The sequence below is a fragment of the Aythya fuligula genome, chromosome 2, assembly GCF_009819795.1.
Source record: "Aythya fuligula isolate bAytFul2 chromosome 2, bAytFul2.pri, whole genome shotgun sequence".
NCBI lineage: Eukaryota > Metazoa > Chordata > Aves > Anseriformes > Anatidae > Aythya > Aythya fuligula.
Genome location: NC_045560.1, coordinates 93,990,134 through 94,000,630, shown reverse-complemented (window position 1 = coordinate 94,000,630; position 10,497 = coordinate 93,990,134). Strand labels below are relative to the sequence as shown.

At 47.7% G+C, this 10,497-nt stretch overlaps 1 protein-coding gene across 1 annotated transcript; it reads right to left on the bottom strand.

The window, feature by feature from the left end:
* Positions 1-5,246: 5,246 nt before the first annotated feature.
* On the bottom strand, positions 5,247-10,057 carry IRX1 (iroquois homeobox 1). Its single transcript, XM_032182383.1, has 4 exons — positions 9,794-10,057; positions 6,297-7,311; positions 5,722-5,794; positions 5,247-5,333 (listed from the first exon to the last, which is right to left on the bottom strand). Exons 1-4 carry the CDS (start codon positions 10,055-10,057, stop codon positions 5,276-5,278), a joined length of 1,410 nt encoding a protein of 469 aa, XP_032038274.1. The 3' UTR covers positions 5,247-5,275.
* Between the last annotated feature and the right edge of the window lie 440 nt (positions 10,058-10,497).

Sequence of the window (10,497 nt, the reverse complement as noted above, 5' to 3'; positions counted from 1 at the left end):
AAAACTGGAATCAGGCCTCATGTGCCTCCTTGCTGGGCCCCCATGGCCCTTCCTGGTGGGGACAGAGAGTCCTGCCTGGTGTGTCCTGCATCCGCCTTGAACACCTTCCAGTTCCACATGGACTCGCACTGGCCCTTTTGGGCTATGATGACTTTATCCAGAGTGGAGAGTTGGGTGGTGTGAGTGGGTCCAGTGTCTCCTCTCCAATGCCTGTTTCCCAGATGGGGTGGTGGGGAGACAGGTGGTGCAAAATGTGGGATTTGAGAGTGAGGCGGCTGCTGGACCAGAGAGGTGACCCCGTCCCTGAGTGCAGGCCAGGAAGCTTGCGTTTGGCCAACCCCTTGGCAAAGCACTCACTAGCCCTTTCCCTGCGCTGTTCGAGTGCCAGCAGCCTCTCCAGCGCTCCTCCGCCAGCTTCTTTACACCTCGCCTTTTAAGGACATTCAAGAATTGAAAAAATAAAAATACCGAAATATAGAGATATATATAACAACACTGGAACTCGAGACTCTCTTTAACGCCTTCCCCCTCGAGCTGCAGCAGGGGCCCGGCCTCCGGGAACCAGCCCAGTGCACCCCAGGCCCTGCCCCTACCCCTGTCCCTTCCCGGCCCCCAGCGCCCACCTGACGGGGCGGCCCCGGGGGGGGTGGAGCCCCTCTGGGCAGCAGCGGTGTAGGACCCGCATTGTCTCCCGCCGGTCCCCGGGTTCCTTGAGTGAGTGAGGCAGTTTAGCACTGGGCCAGCGGCCGGCAGCGACGGAAAGCCATTTTGTCCCTGCCACCGCCTCCCCCACCCCCTCGGCGTCGCACTCTTTGTAATAGTCTCATCCGCAAGGACGATTGAAACTTTATAGTGCATGATTCATAGAGAGGGGCAGCACTCGGAGCCGCGGCGCATATTACATTAATCAGTGTCAGGCCACTAAAACAGAGATATGAATATGAATTCTCCATATTGTAGGGGAGATAAATGTGCTTGTGAATAATTGATCGGCGCCCATGAAAAGAATAGGGGGGGGAAGAAAATACAATGAAAGTTACCGGGCGATCTAGCGAGACCCGAGCCGAAGACACGGCACGGCACGGCCTGGGTACGGCGCGGGACTCCCGCCGGCACCCCGTGGGCTCGGGAGCGCGCCCCCGCAGGAGCGTCTTGCAGTCGTCGGCAGCGGCTTCCCGGCTTCGGAGCTGCTCAAGTTTCGGAGTGAGCACGTCAAGAACTCAACCGAAGCAACAAAAGGGCTGACAGGAGCTTGGAGTGATAACAATCTTAAAGACGAGCCTGTTTAAGCACATACACCCTTACTAATTTTCTCTTTCCTTTTCTCCGTGCTTTTTTTTTTTTTTTTTTTTTTTCCCCAGTTAAAAATAGACTTCTTTTAAAAATAAAATAGAAAAAGAATAAAAAATGAGGCACGCATACCAATGAGCACGTTTCATAACTACGTCTCAGTGACAAAGCTAAATCCCCGTAAAGCTCCCGTTTGCTTTTAGTGTGTTCTGGCAATTGCAAATTTCAGAATTTGCTGAACTCGGGATTATATCAACTTTTCGGTGTTCTTTCTTCACAGATTTCTGCCATTCTTCTGTTAATGCTAAGTAAATAATAAGAGAAACAAGAAAGCGAGCCAAGTTTCACCGGGGGGGGGGGGGGAGGGAGGGAGGGGATAGAGGATTATGGAAACATGTACGTAAAATGTTTTCTGCCGCCCTTTTAAATAGCGAGAAAATATATCTTGGCGCTTGGTTGTTGTTCTAAAAGCATTACTCCATGCAACTCGCATCCAATTCAGAGCAAATTTTCCTATCGACTTTATTTATCAGGTTCGAGTCCCGTCATGACGAGGAAAAAAAAAAAAAAAAAAAAAAAAAAAAGTAGGAAACGAGGACTTTCCAATTTACTCTTATCAGCCCAACGCATTCCCAATTAAGGCGAACCGTTTAGCTTAAGCTGTTCCTTTATTACCCTCCCTACCATGTGGTATTTGCTGGTGTACGCCTGCCAGGGTGGATCTCGCTGAAAATGGAAAATATGACAGAAAAACTAGAAATTATTTTCTCTGCCAACGTGACGTAAAGGCTCATTCCTAGCATCGCTCACGTGACAAGGCAAAGCGAGGAAATATGGAGCCCTCACTCGGCTCTCAGGCTGCAGCGGGGCGCAGGGCGCCCCCGGCCCCGCAGCGGGGCTAGCCGGGAGCCCCCGTGCAGAGGTGGCCCCTTCGGTGGGCTGCGCGAAGCGGCCGCTTTCTCTGAAACCTCCTCGGTGGCTGGGGTGGGGGGGGGAGAGCGAACGAAGCCGTCTCTCTGCTGCAGGTAGCAGCCGGGTTGAGGCGATGGTCCTGTGGGATTGCTGGGCGTTTCGGCGTGCACCCAAGAACGGCAAGAACGTGCCTAACCGAAATGACTCAAATAGTGCTCACTCTGCAGCTGCTGGTAGCACTTCCCCGCTGTGCCACGGGGAAGCCTCCGTCCTGAAACTTTGGGAGGACACAAGAGAGAGGATTGGGGAGCCTGTACCCGCCGTCCGAGCGCGCACCTGCGGCCCCGGGGGATGCACGGCACGGCACGGTTGTGCCCTCACCAGCATGGGGAAGGAGGGAGCCGGGGGCTTCGCCCAGTAGAGGCAGCGGGTTCCCCGGGGACAGGCGGTGGCGAGCGGTCGCCCCGCGGGTCTTTATCCGCCCCCTGCCGTAAACCCCGTCAGCTGGCCCAGGAGGGAAATGAGGATATACGTTGGCGTTGTGAGGGAAAAAGAAAAAGAAAAAAAAAAAAGCAAGCAACTAAGGAAAAAAATATACTGAAGTTTTGCAGGAGATCCTGCTCTAGAGATGATGAGGTTCCCCAAAGAGGAAAAGTGCCGAACATCGACGCGTGGGAATCCTCAGTGTCCAGAGGGTGACCAGAGCTGGAGGCCCCCCCTGCGGAGGACGTTGCGGGTTTTCTGGCTGTAATCAAGGCGGGCAGCCTGCCCCCGGCCCGGCTGAGCTCGGGTCGGGGCCGCACCTCGGGCTGCCCCTGCGCCGGACCAGGAGACGGCGCCGCCCGTAGCCCACAGAGGGCGCTGCGAGCCTGCCCATAAAGCCTGCCAAAACCTGCCCAAAGCCTGCCCAAAACTCGGCTCTGCCCGGCCCCGCTCGGTCCCGCACTGGCGGCGGGCAGGGAGCGGGAGTGCACCCGCACCTGCACTCCCTTGCCCTCCGCAAAGCCCCTTCTTAACGTTTCTAAGCCGCGAAGCGATCCCTTTTCCTATTCTCCCAAGCCAGCTTGGCATCGCCCTGTTCGCTTAGCCTGGCAGGGCGGCCCTGCGCGCTCCGCCAATGCCAGCTCTGAACGAAAGGTGCCGGTTTGGGACGGCCAAACGGGCAGCGGGGGGCCCGATCCGGCCCGCGCCGCGAATTTGGGAATCTATTGCTTTGGAAATAAGATGAAAGAGAGAGGAATTCGGTCAAGTTTACACTGGTACTCTTCTGACGCGCTGTTTGGATTTACAGGCGTGAAGTGTTTTTATTTTGTTTTATTTTATTTAACAGGACGTCTTCTCTCTTCCTTCCTTCCTCTCCCCCCCCCCAAAAAAAAAAAAAAAAAAAAAAAAAAAAAAAAAAAAAGCTGAGTTATTATGGTTTCTTTAAAACTGCAATATACTCTCTTGTTGGAAACGGTAGCAAACGCTGCCTGCGATTGAGGAAAAAGCAAACAACGAGAAGTCAGAAAGCAAACTAACTGACGGTATGCTAGAAACCGCAGGATGTCAAAATGGGACCCTTTTCAGAAGACAGGGAGCTGAACGTTTCAGTCCTCTAGCCAGCCCGCACAAATCTACCTCGCCTGATCTATTTCTCTGATCCATCTGAAAAACGCAAAACCTGAAGTCCACCGCCTCCACTACTTCGTCAACAAATCTCTAAGTGATAGTTTCCCTAGACCAGTCTTTACTTGCGTTAATTGTGCAGCTAAATCAAGATCAATATTCTGATCTCTGACAAGATTTTTATTAATATTTTATTGGAAAATCTCATCTTGTTTCCGACAAGGTTGAGGTTGGTTCGGTTTGGGTAGGGCGTCACCACATTATTTCTTAATGACTTTCCCAGCTGCTTCTTTCCATTTTCCACCATCAACAACCATCTGGTATCTTATTAGCACCTCAATGCTCATTTAGTGTTCTCATTTAGGAAAAAAAAAAAGAAGTAAACACTCAAAATATTACACATTTTAACGGACCGTCTTTAGAAGATTAATGCCTTTATAAACAGATAGATTGTCTTAGTCTCTTTTTAACCATCAGATCGGAATCTGAGTACTTTCTTCTGGGAAGTGCCAGAGCTGCCATTTCTCCGTGGTAAAATTGTGCTTAATCTCACACGGAAAAATCTTTCATCGTTACGTTTCCTCTTGTATTTATTTAAAGAGTAAATCGTTACAAATTCTGTCCTAATCCAATATTTTTCGGCTTTCGTCAGAATGTGTGCTAAAGCAATAAACCTTCTGATCCAGTGTAGTAACTGGTCTGGACAGCAAAGTTATACACTAGGGAACTATGAGAATACTTCCCCCTTTCATTTTCAAGAATGTATTTTATAACATAAGTGAAAGTCAGATCCATTTATATGCAGAAAAAAATGGATAGTACAGGACACATCTGATTCATCACAATTTAAAAGGAACAACTTTAATTTCACTACTCAAGAACTAGCTTCACTGAGATTCTTAAATTTACGTGTATGAAAGGGAAGGTTGCAGTTTGCTTTTGATAAAATAGCCATGAGAGTCCTTAAAAGCTTGAATTTGGTATAGTAAATTTCATTTATGTGAAGGCAAAATCTCTAGACATTTTAGAAAGCAATTATAAATGTTTGAATAGATTTGTAATATATTTTTAAGATCTGCAGCAACAGAGAATACATACCTGAAGAGAGTTCATAATTTCATTTAGTTTATTAGACAAAAATATATGATTTAGACAAGTTTTGCTGACGCGCTATTTACAATCTGAAATCACTCTATATACAGAAAAAACACAAACACATGGGAAACATTTACCAAATAACCCAAGAATGGTTAGAATAACACGATCTGAATTGGTACAATGAAGAAGGGGATCCATCTACAGATTTGTGTAATCGCTTTTATGGATTTGCACCACCTTATTGCAAAAAAGAGATTGATGGGAGTCGTTTATATCGTTTCCTTTTTTTTTTTTTTTTCTGTCCTTAATACCAGTCTCTGTAATTTTTATTATTATTTTTTTTTTTTTTTCTCAGCAAACCACTTAATCAAGCAGAAGGGAGAGCTGTTAAAATTCTCGGTGTTCCCTCTTGCTGAGCCAAAGAGCTGCAGGGGGGAAAGGAGGAAGGAAAAAAAAAAAGACGTAACAAACTTTCAGTTAAAAAAAAAAAAAAAAAAAGAGAGAATCCTTTCCTATAATCGCCTGACTATTGCTATAATATCCTACTATTAGTTAACTGCACAGAAATCTTTGTCATTAATGTAATTAACACAAGATCTTTGAGGTCTGTTAAGTTTCAGAAAAGTTAGTCTGGCTATGTACAATTGTAATTTAGCCTAACTTTGAAAAGATTACAGCAACTTCTATGTTGTTCTTGTTTTCTGTATGTAGTATTATGGTGCTGATTAGGTGTTATAATTAGTCTTTATTATTCAAGCACTCTGTTTTCGCATAAGTAACATTCCTTCAGTGAAAACAAACAAACAAACTCACTTGTCACGGACAGGCTGGAAGGGCGATTTGAGCGGCTGAGGTGGGGATTCGGTTCTTGGTACATTTTCTCTTTCTAGAAGGAGACAGAAAACAAGGGAAAATGATTAGAATAAAACCAACAAAAATCTGTACAGTGTGCAAAAAACTCATCTCCCTCTGCCCCACTTGTTAGGACACGTGTAGTTGTACATGTTTGCATGTACATTTGCATACATACAACACAAGTGCATGGTTGTAATCACTTATTTTCAATATTTAAGGAGTACACAAGCTTTTCTTGCCATGCTTTGGACCATCATTGACCATCAGGAAGGAGGGAAGAGCATACTTTTGCAGGCCTATTCTGTCATTCTTAAATTGTCTAATGGGTGTGTAGGGTGAGAATGTAATAGCCCATATGAAATGGATTTAATGCATACAACCAACATGCTGCAAGTAAAATTCAGTACCAGGCTATACTGTCTGTAACACCATCAAAAGCAGTCAGTTACACTGGGGCTGAACCTGACACCATCCCTCAAGAAGCTGGTGTGCATGTGGTGGGGCAGAAGGGAAATGGCTGCCTGGGACATTACCTAGGTGTTTGGGACTGGTCCTCTCTGAAGGTTTTTCACTGCTTAGGGCTCCCAGGGTTGCTGTTAAAACAGAAGGCTGTTGCTGGGCCTGGAGGTGGTGGTTGTGGTGAGTAGCGTGGTGGTGATTTACTCCCAAAAAGGACCTCACATTTAGCAGGGAACTCTGTGTGAGGAAAGCCCCATTTGTCCAGTTGTGAAATTTGCCAATCTGGCACGTATAGAGTCCATGGCTGGGGAGAAAAGCAGGATGCTGGATCTGTGGAGAAGTGTGGTTAACCTGGGGAGGAGGGGGTGGAGGGGGGGAGGATTTCAGGCCGCCATCAGGGCTGGTTGCCGTCTCTGCCAAAGACCAAATCTTGGGTTTGCTGTGAGATGGCATCTGCAAGTTGCTCTGTCCCCCAGGGCTGATGATTCGTGTGCTGTTGTCAGAGGCCTCCTTCACCATGGCCAGTGCATCTTTGGGTTTCAGCCCTTCAGACCCTGACAGTGCCAAATCCTTGTCTTTTTCCAAGTGATCCTCTTCACTGCTTTGTCTCAGGAGATCAGGCTTCTCCTCCTCTTCCTCGTTGCTCTGCTCCCCGTCATTTTCATCAATTTTGTCTATGTCTATGCTTTCCAGGTCGATCTCCTCATCGTCTTCATTCTTCTCGGGGTCTCCCTCATTGTCACTGCCAAAGAGGTTGGTATCTTCTTGGTCCTTACTCCGGGATCCCCAGGTCACCTTGTTCTCCTTCTTGAGCCGCCTGCGGGCATTGGCGAACCAAGTGGAGACCTGGGTGAGGGTCATCTTGGTGATGATGGCCAGCATTATCTTCTCACCCTTGGTGGGGTAGGGGTTCTTGCGGTGCTCATTGAGCCAGGCCTTGAGGGTGCTGGTGCTCTCCCGGGTGGCATTTTTGGGTCGTCCTGGGTCCCCGTACTGGAACTGTCCATAAGGATAATAGCCGGGGGCAGTGTGGGCAGCAAAGGTAGCAGGGTGGACACCAGGATTATCTTTCAGCTCATACTGGGAACCCTGCAACACATTCAGACAAGCGGAGAGGAAAAAGCACATCAGTTATCTCATTAGTGTCTCTAACAGAGCTGAATAGGCTACTCTGGGAGCCAGAATACGCCTTTGAGTAGTGCAGAGGGCCTTCACAGTCAGATTCAGCCCTCCCCGCTCCAGGCTTTTCACGTTTACATCAAGCAGAGGAATTCCCAAATGATCCCCCCTTCTTGCAGAGACAGGAAAGAAGGACTCAGCTGGGTTATGCTAGACATAATGCATGTTTTCTCCCCAAACCAAATCTAATCAGTGGGAATGCAGCAAGTTCACATTCACCTCAATGAGACAATTTACTGTGTGCTCAAAATTATCGGGCAGAGAATGCAGGTATTACACCAGAGTTACCAACTAATGCCTTCTCACAATGTTGCATTTATCTGCAAAATATCCAGGAGGATATTACAGATGCATTCAGAGCATTCTTATTTGGCTCCAGATCTGCCTTTAAAAGGAGTTGGTGTGAGACGTGGCTGGGGAGATGAACGCACAACTTCAGCGCGAATGCAATTCTCATATGAGAGGTTTTCCACACACAAGCATCCCCCCCAGCACACACACAATAATACTCTGGGAATCTGGTGTAAAATATTGACTTCCAAGTGTTACAAAAGCCTTTAAACTCTGGAATGCAGGATGATCCGTGTACTGTAGAATATGTATATGCAGATACTTTATCTTATAAGTTTTGCTTTGATCTGAGCAGAGCAAACACAAATTGTTTACAAGCGTTTAGAGATGGTGATTTATTTGCAATCAATATTCTTTTTATCATCAGTAGTAAAACACAGCAAGTCAAATTATCCCATCAGGTGTTTTGCTAAATAACATTTTATCTTTCTAGCAAGCTCATTAGGCCTCATTATTACCGCAAATAGCCCAGATATTAACTTAATATTTTAGATCTTATTTTCCAAATGCTCGGAATCGTAGAATTTATCTCAAAATATCGCCATCGTGGTGAACTACTGTAGTAAAACACCAGGATACCTTTGCGAGTAGGAAAGGAAACTGTTGCTGAGTATCTAACATTTAAAGCCTTTTTTTTTTTTTTTTTTTTTTCTCTCCCTACTACAATGTCGCTTTCTTCTAGTCAAGAAATATACCCATAGCATTAATCTTGCGAAATTTTATGTCAGCCTTAAAAATGAACCTCTCAAAAATGTCACCAGAGAAACTAATCTAACTCTGTCAAACATTTATAAACGAACGTGTATTTTAATTTCAGAGTCAAAGCTTATACATAAGGAGAAGTCCGATGCAATTTTTATAATGTGTTACAGAGTAGGCTTTCTGCACCCCCTTTATTCCGTTGTCTTTTGTTATTGTTGCTGAAATTATATTATTTCTATGATCTCTGCTGGGAATTCTTTTGAAGAAGCCACTTGTAAATCACTCATTGCTTCTGTGTCAACTTTTACTGCGCTCCAAAATCAAGGTTAAAAAAGTAGGGAACGCATGCTGTTAAAACTGCCTTCGTAGGAAATGTTTGCAGCACAAAATAAGCCGCTTTCAGGCAAAGACCCTTGTTCAACAGCCTATCTGCCTGCCTGCACGCATACATGTACATGTATCAAAAACCCCTCTAAGTTATGCCTTGCATGCACCTAGTTATAAACATTCACACTTTTATGTTTCAGGGGAGAGAGCAGAGGGGTATTGAGAAATAAAGTAGAACCTATTCGTACCGCCGCTGAGAAATTTGCAGACATGAGCAAAGAAAACGTTTCAGCGACACCAGAGACGAAAAACAATTAGTATAAAAGATTTTTCACTTTTTACCTATTACGTTCTGACGGGGATGAAAAAAAATGCGAGGAGAACTACGATAACAGTAATTTGATTTAGGGGTGATGCCAATGTGCCTTTCTGCCCCGACACGGATAATGGAAAGTGGATGCCCTCCTTCGCTGGATGCAAATTCTGTCTCGCCATAATCAGAGTGGGAAAAGTTCAGGGAAGTGAGCGGACAGTTTTTAAAGCTTAAAGAAAATGCCCGAAAATAAACGGACGTAGCAGCTACCTAGACCACACTTCGGCCTTTCGGGGCAACCCGGGACGGAAGAAAAAGACCCGATGGGAAGAGCAGCGGGCTGGAGAGCCCACTGAGGCAGCAGCACCATCGGTACCGCCCGTCTCCAACCGCAACAATAACAACAAGAAGAAACAGCCGAGTTTCTAGGGCGCAGGATCCTTGCTTTCCCCCTCCGAGAAGCAAAACTTGGAGGAGTTTTGCCCGGCGGCGGCAGCGGGGACGACCCGCGCCCCGTCCCCAGCCCCTGCCGCGCTCTCCGCGGCCTCCGCCACCCCGCGGAGCTCGGACCTCAGCCCCCAGCACCCTCCCTCTGACTCTATCGGCGGCCCGAAGGGACGCGGGGGAAATGGGTACAGGAGGGTGGGGGAAGGAAGGAACGAAGGAAGGAAGGAAGGATGCGCGGCGGTGCTCACTCACCATTTGGGAGAAGAGGCCGAGGTCGGCGGTGTAGGGCAGGAAGGCGCTGTAGTTGGGGGCGCTGTAGGGACTCGCGTACATGCCCAGCACCGAGGTGACAGCGGCCGATCCGCTGCCCAGCTCGGCGCCCGCCGGCCGGCCCGAAGCGGCGGCAGCGGCGGCTGCCGCGGCGGCGGCGGCGGCCAGCACCCCGGGCCGGTCGCTCCCGTACACCGCCTGGCTGGCGCTGAGATACTGCGGGTAGCCCAGCTGGGGGAAGGACATCTCCGGGGCGCGGGCACGGCGGCGGCGGCGGCACTGACGGCGGCGGCGGTAGAAGCGGCAGAAATATATATATATAATACAAAAAAAAAGGGGGGGGGGAGGGAATTATACCAAAAAAAAAAAAAAAAAAAAAAAAAAAAGGAAGAAAAGGGGAGGAGGGAGACTTGAACAGCCGGGAAGGGGAGAGGAACAAACCCGGGCTTCTTAGGATCTCTTTCTTTCTCTCTCTCTCTTTTTTTTTTTTTTTTCCTCCCCCCCCCCCCCCGCCCCCCCCACCCCTCTTTACTGGAGTCAGGCAGGGCGAGAGAACAGAAATCGAGCCGGTAATTTTCTTTTTTCGTTCTGATTTCTTTCTGTCAGAGAGATATTGCAACCTAGGTGTGGAGGAGGAGGAGGAGGAGTGTGGAAGGATTCAGTGGGGTGTCTTTCCTCAAATCTCG

What these genes read in the sequence shown, in the direction of transcription:
- IRX1 (XM_032182383.1), bottom strand. Translation starts at nt 10,057, where the DNA reads ATGTCCTTCCCCCAGCTGGGCTACCCGCAGTATCTCAGCGCCAGCCAG. An exon ending in GACCAGTCCCAAACACCTAG is followed by an intron (nt 5,795 to 6,296) that starts GTAATGTCCCAG and finishes GTCTCCTTCTAG; the next exon opens with AAAGAGAAAATGTACCAAGA. An exon ending in TTCCAGCCTGTCCGTGACAA is followed by an intron (nt 5,334 to 5,721) that starts GTGAGTTTGTTT and finishes TCCCCCCTGCAG; the next exon opens with CTCTTTGGCTCAGCAAGAGG.